This window comes from Lactuca saligna, chromosome 8, assembly GCF_052625555.1.
Source record: "Lactuca saligna cultivar CGN05327 chromosome 8, ASM5262555v1, whole genome shotgun sequence".
NCBI lineage: Eukaryota > Viridiplantae > Streptophyta > Magnoliopsida > Asterales > Asteraceae > Lactuca > Lactuca saligna.
Window position 1 is genome coordinate 220313388 of NC_136424.1, and position 15747 is coordinate 220329134.

A 15747-nucleotide genomic window follows, 5' to 3' on the forward strand; every position below is an offset into this window, starting at 1 on the left:
GAATGCTATACAGGTTTTAAACTATGTATAAAAATATATATTTTTATCTACTAATATGTTGGGTAGAACATGGGTAGATGGTTGATGTGTGATAAACAGATGAGAGGCCTCGATGTTGTTGTTGTTGACCTAGTCATCTAGCGGAGTATGGATGACGATCACGGACTCTTTCTAGACAGTCCAATGGAACGCTAGCAGGTTCATAACCTGTAGGTGTTGTGAACGATGTGTTCACCGATGTACTCTATCCCCCTCATGGTTGCCTTCAGGACATCCATTGTTGAGGAAACCCCTTAGCAGTAATGTCCGTCCCGATGAAAATCCTAGATTAGATCCCTGGTAATAGATGTTTTAGGGATGTAAAGTGAGGATAACGGGAATGGGTAATCGGGTCATTGTTGGTTGGTGAAATTAAATATATTATTTATTGTTGGTAGAAAATCCTATATGCTCACCGGGCTCCCAAGCCTGACCCACTTAGTTTTTTTTGTATTACAGGAAGTGGCGCGAGGGTATAAGATGGATGAATCATTAGGTTGTTTTGTTTATGAGCCTGTATATGTATATAACTGTTGTATGGTTTGTAAAATGTCGTTTATGCTTTTTGGTCTGTATCGGAACATGACATCCCGAATATTGTTACATAATGAAAATGCATCTCTTGATGAAATGATTTGATAAACTTTATTTTATCATATTTTGTTTTGGGAACAAATTCCACAACTCTTTTAAATCAATGGATTTACTCTAAAATTATTTTAAAAGTATAAATGAAACCGGTATTTTCTGGCCGTGATTTTGGAGATGTCACATTTTAGATTTAGTTATCGGCTAAATACCCCAAATTTCGTTTAGCATAGATGAACACTAATATTAGGCATTGATTTCGAGTTTTTTGGATTAATTTATGTTGGTTTTTACTTGTGTTTGATAGATGAATATCTTGGCATGTTAAAGTTATAATCCTTATTACTTATTCTAAAAGTTTTGTGTAGTTAGATAACCATTCTAGTTGCATGAACTTGATACCTAGTTATTTATGATCATTGAATTGTTAGATGTAGTGATTAAACAAATCCTAGAGTTAGGTGGTAATAGTTAGTTATTTTGATTGTGTTAGAGAGCATTAATTATCCATATTATGTTCTTGAATTTCTTGTCTTGATCATAGATATGTAATAATTAGATATTGTCATTCATAGTACAAATAATTTTAAAATCAATTTAGTATCAACTAGTTACAACCATTGTAATAATAGTTCATGAATTGATCAAACACCAGGAAATCGGAACAATATGACTAGTGAATTCATAATTTGATAGCCACATAAATAAACCCTCTGTTAGAAATCAACTATAGGGTAAAGGTGATTTGAAGCTAAACGAAAGTGCTTTTTAATCTTGGTTTAAAATCGTTTTATGTTTGCTTTCTTTAGTTTAAAGTAATATTAATTAAATGCTTAGTTGATATTTAGGTTTTTCTGAACTTGCAAAATTAGATTAAAAAAAAATCCCCAAATTTATAGTTTATTTTCTTTAGTTTACTTAGTAGCAGTTATTTCTTGTTGAATTTTCCGTTCTCTGAGTTCGACACCCTACTTACTTTAGTTTACTATTATGCGATTATGTACACTGTCTATTTGTGAGCTGGTAAAATTAGTTAGGTTTTATAAATATTAAAACTAATGGTATAAAAATAACACATCACTACCAAATTTTTAAATTCGTAACTTATTTGCTACATAATGAAATTATATAGCTACTTTTCTACAGAACTAGGTCCTATAGAAAACCTGTAACGAAAATTTTCTACATAACTAAATTTAATAGCTTATTAATTTCATACATGATGAAAATTCATAGCTATTTTGCTACGAAATTTTGTTATAGATCTAAACATCATTAGATATTGTTACCAAATATAAGACAACAATATATTTCATAATTATTTTGCTACAAAACGAAAATTTGTAGCTATTGAAGGGAGACAAAGATCTTCACCGATGTATATTTGGCAACGTACAAAGGTATAAAAAGTCAAGAAGATTTTCTATACATTTAGTTATACCTTTCACTAAAATGCATTATTTTAGCCATCCAAGGTTTAAGATTGTACGCTTCACAAGAAAAGATTGTTTCCATGCGACGAAACATCGAGTATCATCGCCACGATGTTGGGGTTAGTGTGGCTACTTATATGACCGAGTGTCTTGTATGATATATGTATGTTTCCATATATGCATATTTGAGATTGACTCGTTGTGTTGATGCTTGTGTTGATGCTGACACTTGTTTATTTTTTTATTACTTTCACCTTGCATTGGTATATGTAGTATGATTGATGTCTTGGAGAGGATGATAAATTTTTGGGTAATTTTATCTTAGATGTTGTATTAGCGATGATACTATCTTAGATATGTCTCGAGTTTTCTTCTACTATTGGTTTCTGCAAACATATAATTTGGTGCAGTTTTTTTTTTTTTTTTTAATTTTTTTTTTTTAAAGATTTTTAAGTGACTTTGGTGATGTTTTCAAATAAACTAAAAATAGGACTTTTTTTGTATTATCTTGTTATGTTTTCAAATAAACTAAAAATAAAACTTTTGTTGCATTATCTTGTTAAAAGGTGTTAAAAAAAAAAAGATAAAGTGAAAAATCACGATGTTACACCACGTTCCCAAAATGGATAAAAAATATGGTAGCGAAAAAAATGGTTCGAAAAGAATCACAATTTCGAAGACAAGTTACACTATTTCATCACATGTACATTTTGGACTTGATTTGAATGAAGATGATGCACTCGAACTTGAAGAGGTAATTCGCTCGATGGGTCAACAGGATATTCCAATTATTAATTTGGAATACGAATCTTACTATATCCAAAATATAACCTACGGAACAAGAAGTATCATCCTCCAAGATTACGACGTTTTTACTGCCGTTCATTGCCCGAGGATGAACCATAACATCACAATCAAAAGTTTGCCTTTCATTTTCTCGGATCAGAACGTGAACCTAAGTATACACTTTAATTGTAACCGAGTTCCTCATTTTGCTCATGAAATACTGTGTCTGAGTTCCCGGACTAATAAGTCGTGCGTTAATAGTGTGCATTCCGAGCCGGCGGATTTCAATTGGGATGCGTACTCATGCGATGACGATGTTAGTGTAACGACGGTGTTGGATGTATTTCGTTCAATAAATGAGCTGGGGATAGAATTCATCAGAGCATTGAGGGGAGGATTCGAGCTACAATGGTGGGAAATAGAGGATTGCGAAATGTGTGAAAACTCCGATGGCCGGTGTGGTTACAATAATGATACAAGAGAGTTCATGTGTTTTTGCTCCAGCGGTACGAGCACGAAGGGTGACTGTAAAGGTTCGTTCACTAAAACTACTCGATTCAATTTAAATTCCACATTTACCTCCGTTTTAGGCAAAAATTACCACTTTCGGAAGTTTAGAAATAGTCAAATGAGTACATTAACTAACGTGGATGACTTAAACAAGTCGTGCTATAGTCAACGCGTCTTCAAAAGTCAAAAAGTCAAATTAAAAAAAAAAAAAAAACTTTTACTTGCTCAAAATGATATTCTTTATTCTTAAACGTAAATTTTGTTCCCAATTTTTTTTTAAACTTCATCATCTAAGCTTATATAGTTATATGTAATTTAATTATAGTATTAACTGATGATAGCTATAAATTTTTATGGTATCGGTTCTATTACCAATTTATGGTCCCGTAAGAAACGGACCGAACATTATATAAGTCTCTAACTAACTGCCATAACGAGAAAATTTGAATAATAAGAGTCAAAATCTCGTTTTCAATCAATTCATAATAAATATAATATTCAAATTTAATGGAATAGTCAATAATACAAAGAGTCGAAACTAGCAGCAACATATTCTTAAACCTAGCAGCTACAAATTCTGCATTTGGATCCCTCCCTCCCACATGCGTGTTCATTGAGACCCAATGATTCGATTAGCAATTCTACGTTTCAGTATACTTTATTTAGTTGCTTTCCAGATTTATAAAGTATTTTTTTTAACAATTGATAAAGTTTAATTGTTTTTTTGTACAAAGTAAAAACTATGTAGTTATATCCTTAGCCTAACATTTTTTAGGCTAAAAACAGTGCTAAACCTGCTAAAACCGGTGATACTTATGTTTTTTTAAACATTTTGGAAACACTAACTGTATAATGTACATATAAAAGCTTTAATGATGTTTTTTTTTTTTGAATAAAACTAGAACTTTATTACCAACTTTAATGATGTTTTTTGAACCTAACTGAAACTTTATTATGTTCCAAAGAAAAGTCGTTTTCATTGAATGTTGTATGTTGAGACTTGAGGGAGATATTTCATGTCTTTTGAGATCTACCTTACAATATAAGATAAAAAGCTAAAATAAATTATTTTAGCTTTTATAAAAAGAAAGTTGAGTCTTGAACCCCTTTCATGCTAATGTCTTGAACTGAAGAAAAAACTGTAAAATTTGATCAAAATTATCATAATTGATTAGTTAACATATTGGTTAACGGTATTAAAAAACACAGAAAAACATCATCAACTTATCAAATTGTGAAAAACATAACGTAAGGAAAAAATGGTTACTCATATTCACAGCAGTAGGATAAATTGTTAGATGTAAATCCACCTATCCCATTTGAAAATAACTAGTGCTATTTGTGTCGAATTAACTATTCATTTTCTAGTGAACAACTTGAGCCTCCTTAAGTAGACGAAACACATTTGTATAATAAGCTTTCATTAAAAGCATGTTACTAAGTTAACAGATAAATTGATTTTTAATGTCAATTAGCACTATAAAAATATAAAGTTACTGAAAACCCAAAAAAAAAAAAAAAAATTAACGCAAAAATACAAACTTTACATGTATTATAAATAGAATCCAGTGTTTGTAGTCGTTGTTTCAAGTTTAACATTCCAAAAACCATGTCTTGCCTTCTCCACTCGCTTTCCCTCTCTCTCCTCCTCCTCATCCTCTTCCCCTTCTTGTTCTTCATCTCCATGGCCGATCAATCTAATGATACGCGTTACCCCAGCTGCCTTTCATACAATTGCGCAAACCTCACAATCAGTTACCCTTTTTGGAGGCTCGACAGTGAAACCCCTACCCAGTTCTGCGGTTATGAACATTTTGGGATCAATTGCTCCAACAATGTTCCAGTTGTTTATTTCGGAAGCGATTCTTATTATATCCCTAACATAAACTACGAATCTAAGATTATTGTCCTTGTGGACTACGACGTTTCTCCCGTCGTCCCCACCGTCGCCTGCCCGAGGGTACGCCATAGCATTGATTGGGGAGATATGCCTTTCAATTTCTGGGGGCAAAACGTTAACCTAAGTTTTCACTTTAATTGCACCGGAGTACCTGATTTTGCAAGAGAAATACCGTGTTTGAGTAACCCTACTAATAAGTCGTGCGTTAATAGTTTGAATTTCGAGCCGGAGAATTTCAATTGGACGGTGTACTCTTGCGATGATGCGGTGGTAACGACGGTGTTCGATGTATTCAGTTCAACAATGGCGCTGGAGACGGAGTTCAGTAGAGCCTTAAGACAAGGATTTGAGGTAAAATGGGGGAGGACGGAGGACTGCGAAAAGTGTGAGGAGTCCGGTGGGCGCTGCGGTCATAATAACAGTACGACGGAGCTCATGTGTTTTTGTTCCGGTGGTGCGATCACTATGGGTCATTGTAAAGGTACCTTCGTTGAAACTCCTGGCTTCATGTTAAATTACACATCTACCCCTATTAAAAATGCAAAAACACATAGAAATAGTCAATGACCACATTATCATCCGTGGTAAAATTTCAATGGATGATATGCACAAATATCATTTGTTTATATTATATCTAGCTAGTTGATAACACTAGTAGTTCTACCGACTATATACAAAGATAAAATTTTGTATACTTTAATGCTGAAATTAAATATAGTATTTATATCTTCCAAATTACAATATATATTATATAATCAAGGAAAAAATAGAACATCATTATATAAATAAATTTAACTTTAATCATAAATTAATACTCATTCTAATCTGTTATAATTACATAAGTAGTTTGTCATTTCAATTTTCAAATAATTTATCGTAAACTTTAAATCCAATTTCAAATTGAATAGTCAACTATCTGAAAAGTCAAAACTAGCAGCTAAACGTTCTTTCATTCCTAGTATCTGTCTCCATGGAAATTTCAAGCTATCACACTTCTATTGACCATCAATACCTTCAATTCATCTGCTCAATCTCCATCTTCATCTCAAACTCTACATCTTGACGATGATGTTTCCTTTACTCATCAGCTTCATTCTATTCCCAATTCTTTCCCTCGCAAACATCCAACAATTTAACGAATGTTCAACCACGTTCTACACTTGTGGTCAGGCAATCACGTATATGAGCTATCCCTTTTGGGGAAACGGTCGTCCATCTTACTGTGGACTCGAGGGATTCGAACTTACTTGCAGAGAAGACAACATCACCACTCTCCAAATCAACAACACAACGTTCCGTGTTGGTCGAATCGATCAAAACAATACTAAACTCACCCTCGCCCTTGATGATCTCTGGGAAGGTGATCAACCTAATGCTTGTTTGTTGAGACCGAATGAATCGATTGACCTTACCACGTTTCGCTACACTTTTTTTAGTTACGTTCCCGATGGATCTCTTTTTCTAGGGATATACTTTTCGTGTCTGGAAGATGTGGTTAGGTCGATTCCGAGTAGGAACAGGTTTAATTGTTCCGGTGACGAAGATGGGAGAGTTAGTTTCATTGGTAATCGATCGATTGCTGTAGGGGATGCATGTGAACGTGTGATTGGAGTGCCGGTTTTGAGGACGGCGTTTGAGGATTTTAACCGGAGTGAAACGATGCCGTTGCAGGAGTTGTTGTGGATGGGATTTCAGATGGAGTACAGGGTGGACGGCGGCGGAATTTGCTCCCGGTGTCAGAACTCCGGTGGGTCGTGTTGGTCCAATTTGAATTCCTCCATCCCTTCTTGCATTTGTCCCGATGGCGTTTCCCGCTTGGTATGCGACTCAGGTTTGTCGCTCGCTCAAATTTCTTTGATTATTTCTATAGAATTTTAGGAGTTCTTGAAAAAGATGATAAAAATTAGTAATGTTTAAAATAAATTAGTATAAGAAAAACTAAGAAAATATCTAGTTTTGAATCGAGATGTCACACAATCAAAAGATAATTCTGGTTTAAAATGTCATTTGTATACTCTCACTTTTTTAAAAAATAAAAATAAATAAATAACATAAGCACCTACAAATTAACTACAATCGCAATAAGAATTTACTAGCAGTATATCACCCGACTCATGTAGAAGTTTAATAGCTTATAGCTCACTAGTTACTTTCATAATGAATGTGTGTATTTGTAAGAAAAACTTAAAATTAATAATGTTTTATGGAGAACAAAAATAAATATGATTGTGACAAGAACAAAAATACTACATAATTTCCCAGCTCCATGTACAACCTCTCTACACGTCACTTCACTTCACATGCGTATTGCTTGTTTTTTATATTCGACCTAAAATTTTCAAGCTTATTTTCAATTATATAAATAAAAGGCATTCTAGCTAATAAACTAGATAGAGAGCTCAGGCTATTTTGACGTATCACAACTATTGCTCCTCTCATAGGCTATGTTTATTTTCATTTTGAGATATTGAGAGCTAAGGATATTTTGAGGTGTCACAAGTAGTTAATAAACTAGTTTATTTTCTGTTAGTTTTTCGGTTTTTCTAGAGAACCTGGTTTGCCTTATATAAGACATGAAGGGGGAATATGTTTCATATGGGATTCAAAATAAAACGAGTCATGTCAAAGGTAAGATTCAGTGACATACGTTTTGCGTCGAACACCCTAACAATCTAGACAACTTCCTACTTGTGTCTAATCTTCACAACGCTAAATTATAATATGTGTGTGTCTATATATATATATATATATATATATATATATATATATATATATATATATATATATATATATATATATATATATATATATATATATATATATATATATATATATATATATATATATAATTTCATACTTCACTTCAGTTCGGTTTTTATTGGTTTATAAATATACTAAAACCGAAACCAAACTTGTTATCGAGGGCTTTAATAAACTCAAACCCAAATCCTTGGATTCTATTTTGGTTTAGGTTTTGTCTGTTTTTCGGTATCCGAGTTTTGTTTTGTTTTGCTCACTATATTTAGGATAGATTTTCAAATAGCTTTTATATATATATATATATATATATATATATATATATATATATATATATATATATATATATCTTTTATTAATTATAATTTGTCATATTCATATTTTAGAGGCCTATTTTAACTATACGCAAAAAGCCTTCAAAATCTATGGACCGATCTGAACATACTCATACTTATTTGAGATATATGTTCAAGTTTTTTTTTATCAACATGCCACACCAGAGATCTAACATAAGAAGACCAATAACGTGAAATATTGCATTAAGTGTAACGTGAAATACTGCATTAAGTGTTATGTCTAAATAATATGTATGTATATTTTTTAGACCGAAGACTAATTTGGTAAGGTTGATTTGACGTGACTAAATAAAGATTTTAAAAGTGTTAAATATTCAACTAAACATGTTATACGATGAAATTATTTGTTTAAAAAGTTGAATATACCAACGACATTTCCGTTGACTCATTCAAATTTTATAAGGATACTATTTTATATTTTGCAAGTAATTGCAAGGAAAAATGATCATGGGAACTATTATTTGACAAGTGTTATTTGATAAGTGAAAGATTGAATGGGTCAGCCTAAGCGTGGTTTGTGCCTCAAAGTCTTTAGGTCAACTTCGAAAAATATGTCTCGATTTACTTGATTTTGTAATTATATGTTTATCTTTTTGTTTCATTTTCTTCTTCCTATAATTTCATACCAATTTCAAAACACTACTTTTAAAGTAAGTGTACATATTTTAAGAATAAACGTAAATAAATCTACTTTAGGTTAATTTGAACTTTATGCGGTGTACTTTTTATTTCTTTTGTCATATCAAGTTACATGTTTTCTTGTCTGTTTTAATAATAAAATAAAAAATATTGTCATTTTGTGTAAAATGAATACTAAAGCAAATATTTCAAACTGATTTTTTTTTTTAAATAAAATAGTTACTTTAAGCAATTAACTCTATTTTTTATGTACAAGGACGTATTTTAATTTGAGTAGTCTTTAATATCTTTCGTAAAACCACAACGTTTTTTTATTGTATAGACCAAGGGCCAAGGAAGACTTATAAAATACATAAATTTATTATTGTTAGAGGCGCCTAAATATATTTTTTAACATAAACACCAAGAAAGACTTATAAAACACTTAAATAATTTTATTATTGTTAGTGGCTCCTATATATATTTAACGTAATCACTAGTGAAAACTTCTAAAACATCTAAATAAATAATATTTTTTATATTCTCATTCAAATCGATAAATATCATTTTTTTTTTGTTATTTTGAATTACTTTTTTTTTGTGCATGTCATTTTATGAATTATTTTATTTTATTAAAATCTACATAATATTTTAATCTGATAATTAAATAAATATAGTAATAAATAGATATCACTTTTATTAATGGACTTTCCTTCTAATTTTAAAATTATCAAATTAAAGCTTATTCATTTCTTTTGTTTATCTATTTAAATTATTTGTTTAAATTTAAAATATAAAAAAAACATTTCAATTTTAATAATTCATTATTATTATTATAAATTTAAATTTCTCAAGTATTTAAACTTTTATATCTAACTTTTTTTTTTTTGGTATTAACCCATACAACTAATAATTTATCTAAGGGAAATAAAATATCCTCATATTTTTTGTTTCTATAATTATTCTACCAAATTAAATAGTGACATGTGTAACATTTAATGTTCATTTAATAAAAAATTTAGTATATCACTATGATAAATATCATTATTTAATTGGGTAGGAGGATTTATAAGAATAAAAATAAGAGAATATTTAATTTCTCTTTATCTAATAAATTAGATATGAGTTTGTAAAATGACTATATAGTTACCAAAGATACTACCTTTGAATTTGGTATTTGAAACCCCAATACTTTTTAATTGAAAAGAATAGATGTTAAATAAAGAAATGAACGTGTCTCCAGTTAAGTATGAATGATGACTTTTTGAGCAATATTCCCATACAAAAATCAAAAGGTAATTTAAATATAATTAAGTCTTAGTTATTTTAAAAGAAATTATGGGTATAATTGTAGCATTTTGTCCTTAAATACAAATTACCATGTTGTTAGGGTTATTGAAAGAAATATAAAGGTGACAAAGATATAGCAGTCATTTTTGATGGACCTCGTCATAGATAGTTCAAAATTTAAAGACAAGAATGTAACAAACTCTATTCTAATGGAGAAAGATTTTTTTTTTTTTGTTTTTTTTTGTGTACAGTTATGTAGGAAATAGTACAATTATTATTTAAACAAAGTTATTTGAGAAGGGAAATAAGTTAGAAGCGCGTGAGATCGCTTTCTTCTACGCGTCATAATTTTGTTTTCCCGCAATGTGAAGGCGTGGACAAATAAGTCTCTCCCCCTAAATCAACCCTACAACCACAAGCAGGGTTAAAAACAAGCTTTCGGTTCAAACAAGGATTTATGGACCCATCCCTCTACCCTTCAAGTCAACATTTACCAACCCCAAACTTACACGTGTCACCAAAATAGTACACCAATTTACTTAAAAAATTGTAAATTTTTTTTTTTTTTTTTTTTTTTTTTTTTTTTTTTTTTTTTTTTTAAGACTTGTAAAATCCTAGTAAATCTATATTTTTGTGTGAACATTCATCGAATAGGTTAACGAGCACCTTTGCAATATACATGATATTCAGTTTTTTAAAATAATTTAAGATACGAATATAAGATCTAAGTTATTAATTTTTATATTCTATTATAAGAAATAATGAAATGAGAATCTTATAAATATATACATTATTTCCTAGTTATTTTATTAATTAATTACACTATCTCTTGACTTTTTTTCAAACTTTTCATCATGATTAGAACCAAAACAAAAGCATCATATTCTATTATTCTATTATTCTATATCCAACCATAGACTTTACTCACAAGGATCCAAACCAAAACGAAGACCTTAAATCTTTACACTTCCCTCCCAAATTCACACTTTCTCTTTACTTCTCCTTCGTTTCCAGTTTCACCCAAAAATGAATCTTCGTTTCTTCGTCTTCTTCGACAAACTTTTCTTCTTTCTCACAATTTCTACTTACTTAAATCTTCAATCTCTATCCCTTTCCTCCAGTTCGACCTCTTGTTCCCCACAAAACTGTGGAAACGGACCAAATATAACCTCCCCCTTTTTTATCCCTCAACTACAAGAACCCGATTGTGGGTCCCATGGATTCAATATCACCTGCAAAAACAAAAACCCAGTCCTCACAATCTCCAACGATGATTACATCATAAAAGACATATTTTATTCCAACAATTCATTCCTTCTTGTAAGCTCGAAGGCTTTTAGCAACACCAATAAGTGCCCAATTCCGCTAAGAAACTTTAGCACCAATGAAACCCCCTTTAGCTATAGCGCTCTCACAATCGATCTACACTTTTATTACAACTGTAGTATTCCGTATTCAGAGAAGACATATACGATTGATTGTGATACTAATAGTAGTCGATTTTCGTCTTTTGCTGTCTTCCACCCTGAAATTTTGATGAGAAATAATTATTCGATAGATTCGTGTCAGAGTTTGGTTCATGTACCTGTGCATACCGATGGCATGAATGAGTTGTTGTATGAAAATTACACCGATGTTTTAAGAAAAGGTTTTATATTGGAGTGGCAGTGTAGCAATTGTGTGAGAAACGGTAAATCATCTTTCTCATTACCAAAAGAATTAGCTAGCAACTTACAAATCCGCTGCTAAATATTGCTATGATGTTTGATACTTTGATTCTCTAGAATTTTTTTTTTGTAAAGTTGTTGTGATTCTCTAGAAATGTTTGATACATAGTTATAAATGAAGCATGTTAAATAAAAGATTGATATATCTTTTTTTTTTTTTTTGATCTTTTTAGGGTCAGGGAGAAATTGGGTGGTCAAGGCTATTGCGGGTGTGGTTGGAAGTTTGTTTGGGATTTTTGTAATGGGTGGCATTTGGTATATTTTGCGAAGACGCAATAAGAAGAAACGTAATTATGGTTCGTCTTATATGTCACGAAACATTTCTTCGTATCCATCATCAATAACGGATCCTGAGAAGAATGACACCTACCATGGAGTCCAAATTTTTAAGTATCGAGAGCTTGAAAAGGCCACAAATTATTTTGATTCCAAGAAGGAACTTGGAGATGGTGGTTTTGGCACAGTATACCACGGTATGCATATTAATTACAATTAAAGTGAAAAATAGCAACCTACTTTCATTGATTAGTTGCTTATAACATCCTAGTTTATGTTCTTATTAGGGCCTTGCACTTTATAAAAACTCTACCTAGTGTGTTACTTTAATTGAGTAGATTTTTTGAAGTGCAATGCCTTAGTAAGTCAATAAATGGAAGTTTATTGCCATTTATTGCGTTTAGCCCTATACTTTATACCAAGTTTTCCAAGTTGAAGTCTACGTTAGGGTTAAATTACAATTTATGCGTTACATAATTGTTTAAAAGCAAGAAATAGCAAAGTGCTTTCACTAATTTGTTAATGGTGATATTGTATTTTAAAATTTTCTATTTCACCATTGTAAAATAAAAAATGTAGCCAATTTTAACAATTTCATCCAATTAAAGAAACATGAATTTCCACTTCTAGATTTTCTATGTATGTTATCATATGGAAATTGACAGTAGCTAGGTATAAGTGGATATATTTTTAAAAGTAAAGAGTTGTAATAAAAAAATTGAAAGTCGAATGCTATAGTTAGGTAATTTTCGATCATAGTGTCTAAAGCTCTATTTAGGAAACTAATCGAGACTACAGTTTTGTAATCGAAAGATTTGAATGTAAGATACTATAATAAACAAGTGAATGAAACTATATTGTCAAATCTTACATTTAACTTTCATTCATTTATTAACACTATATCTTTTAAAATATATCAAATTATAAGAATATTGTCCAAATATAAAACATAATTTAAAATTTTTCAAAGTAGAATAACCGAATAAGAAAAATCAAAAGTGGACTGTTGTAATGCTGTAGAGTTTTCAATAAAGATCATTTTAGCAAGAAAATGTTTATAATCCAATGCTAAATATTCGAAATAAAATGCTACAATAGATAAATAAAGGAATCCTTACATTTAGTCCAATTGTTTATTCCAAATATTCCTTAAATCGAAATCTTCGTTCAGAAATCTTAAAAGTTATCTTTACATTGATTATAGGGAAACTCAAAGATGGACGTGAAGTAGCAGTGAAACGTTTATACGAAAACAATTACAAAAGGGTCGAGCAATTCATGAACGAAGTAGGAATCCTCGCTCATCTCCGTCACCGCAACCTCGTCTCCCTCTACGGTTGCACCACCCATCACAGCCGTGAGCTCCTCCTAGTCTACGACTACATCCCCAACGGCACGGTGGCTGACCACCTCCACGGCGAAAAATCCAAACCCGGTTCACTCCCATGGATCACCAGAATAAAAATCGCCACCGAAACCGCTAGCGCCCTGGTCTACCTCCACGCCTCCGACGTCGTCCACCGAGACGTTAAAACAAACAATATTTTACTAGATAACAGTTTTAGCGTAAAAGTCGCTGATTTTGGTTTATCCCGCCTTTTTCCGACCGATGTTACCCACGTCTCCACCGCGCCACAAGGAACTCCGGGATACGTCGACCCTGAGTATCACGAGTGCTACCAGTTGACCAGTAAAAGCGACGTTTATAGCTTCGGCGTCGTTTTGATTGAACTTATTTCGTCTAAACCGGCGGTGGATATTACGAGGCACAGACATGAGATTAACCTATCGAATATGGCTTTGAATAAGATCCGAAATGATGCACTCGGTGAGCTTGTGGATCCGAGTCTAGGGTTTGAGACGGATTACGAGGTCAGGAAGATGATTAATGCGGTGGCGGAATTGGCTTTCCGGTGTTTGCAAAACGAGAGGGATTGCCGGCCGTCGATGGGGGAGGTGTTGGAGGGATTGAATAGTATTCAGAATGGGGGATACGTGAAGGAGAAGGAGGAGGATCTTGTTTTGGATGATGATGGTTTGTCATTGAAGGAATATTCGCAAACGATGTCGCCGGATTCCGTCGCGATTGCTTGGAGCACCTCCACGATCTCCACTTCCGGTGGGTAATTTGGGCCTTGGGGTTATGTCTCTGTTGGGTTTTAGAAGTTGGATTATGGAATATTTATAGAATATTACGTCTGGTAATGGGCTTACACATGTTTTTACTACACTTTGGTGTCTTTTTTTTTTATAGAAGATCATGTATATACCTTTTTGCCATTACTCATTCATTTATTATTTGGGATTTACAGACAAAAAGATTTTCTCATTTTGACAGGGCCTATTTGAAAGATCATATTTGTGTTAAAAACTTCTAGTTTTTGTATCCAAGTCCAACCCTAATCTCTTTTTATATCAAATTCTCTACCTTAAAAACTTCTAGCTTTTGACAACATTTATGTTGATATATCAGAAACTGATTTTATTTATTTATTTATTTATTTTTTGTAGTAATGTGTTTTCCCTTTAGTGTATTGTATGTCGTAATTTAGGAGGCATCAGTGTTAGCCGTATATATTTATTGTATACTATATACTTTTTGTATCATAGCCCTTAACTTATTTGTATTATATAATGGGAAAATGATATATATGCCCTATTAAGTTTTTAGGGTTTATCCATTTAGTTATTTAACTTATTTTGTGGCTTTATGAGGGAACGAACTTGTGGGCAACCTGTCTATTTAGTCCCCTAGACTTGTTTTAATCGGTTTCCTTGCCACATATACATTATTTGCCACATCATTCAAGTCAACATTCAAACCTGAACCTTAATTTTACTGGTTACTACTTTGAAATTCAACACATGCTTCAATTCAACTTGCCACTGTACAAGCTCCTCCGACATCGGCAAATACACCATCTGCACACTTACCGGCTCCACTAAATATAGTTTGATCACGATACATATTAGCTTTTCGAATGCCATCTTCTTTACGCTTAAGGTTTCTCTTGTTTTATGACCTTTAGATAACAAAATTTGATAAATTCAAAAAGTGTAGACCCAGATGAGATATTGAAGAAATCATGCTTAAAACGAAAATCAAATCTTTTAGTGGTGTTGAAGATTGTAAAATTCAAAAGGGGTAAAAGTGCTTGACTTACCTAAAGCTAATGTCTGTTGTGAAATATGAAGAAAAAAAAAACAGAGTGAACTGAACGCAAATCAGAGGATTGATTTTGCAACATCATTCCATGTTATCAAATCATTTATCAGGAATTTGATTTGATCGAAAGTGTACCCGTAACCCTCGTCGTTTCCTCTTGAAATAACAATACAATCAAGATGAGAAGTAAATCAATAGAACCCTAGATCAGAACCAGAAGTGAAGCAAGATAAATTTATTTATTCTTACTTGGGGATGGAATGAAACAGAAAGAAATTGATTTCTCTTTCTTCGATCTATC

The 15747-nt window shown here is 31.9% G+C and overlaps 1 protein-coding gene across 4 annotated transcripts; it reads left to right on the plus strand.

The window, feature by feature from the left end:
- Positions 1-2865: 2865 nt before the first annotated feature.
- On the plus strand, positions 2866-14508 carry LOC145011235 (LEAF RUST 10 DISEASE-RESISTANCE LOCUS RECEPTOR-LIKE PROTEIN KINASE-like 1.2). Of its 4 annotated transcripts, none has more exons than XM_078969901.1 (3): positions 2866-3379; positions 12178-12477; positions 13485-14508. In XM_078969901.1, the coding sequence occupies exons 1-3, from the start codon at positions 2956-2958 to the stop codon at positions 14405-14407; spliced, it is 1647 nt and encodes a 548-aa protein (XP_078826027.1). In that variant the 5' UTR covers positions 2866-2955; the 3' UTR covers positions 14408-14508. The 4 variants fall into 4 exon arrangements, with proteins under 4 accessions (XP_078826027.1, XP_078826024.1, XP_078826025.1 ...); XM_078969898.1 differs by lacking the exon at positions 2866-3379 and adding an exon at positions 4929-5737; XM_078969899.1 differs by lacking the exon at positions 2866-3379 and adding an exon at positions 6023-7087.
- The last annotated feature ends 1239 nt before the right edge of the window (positions 14509-15747 follow it).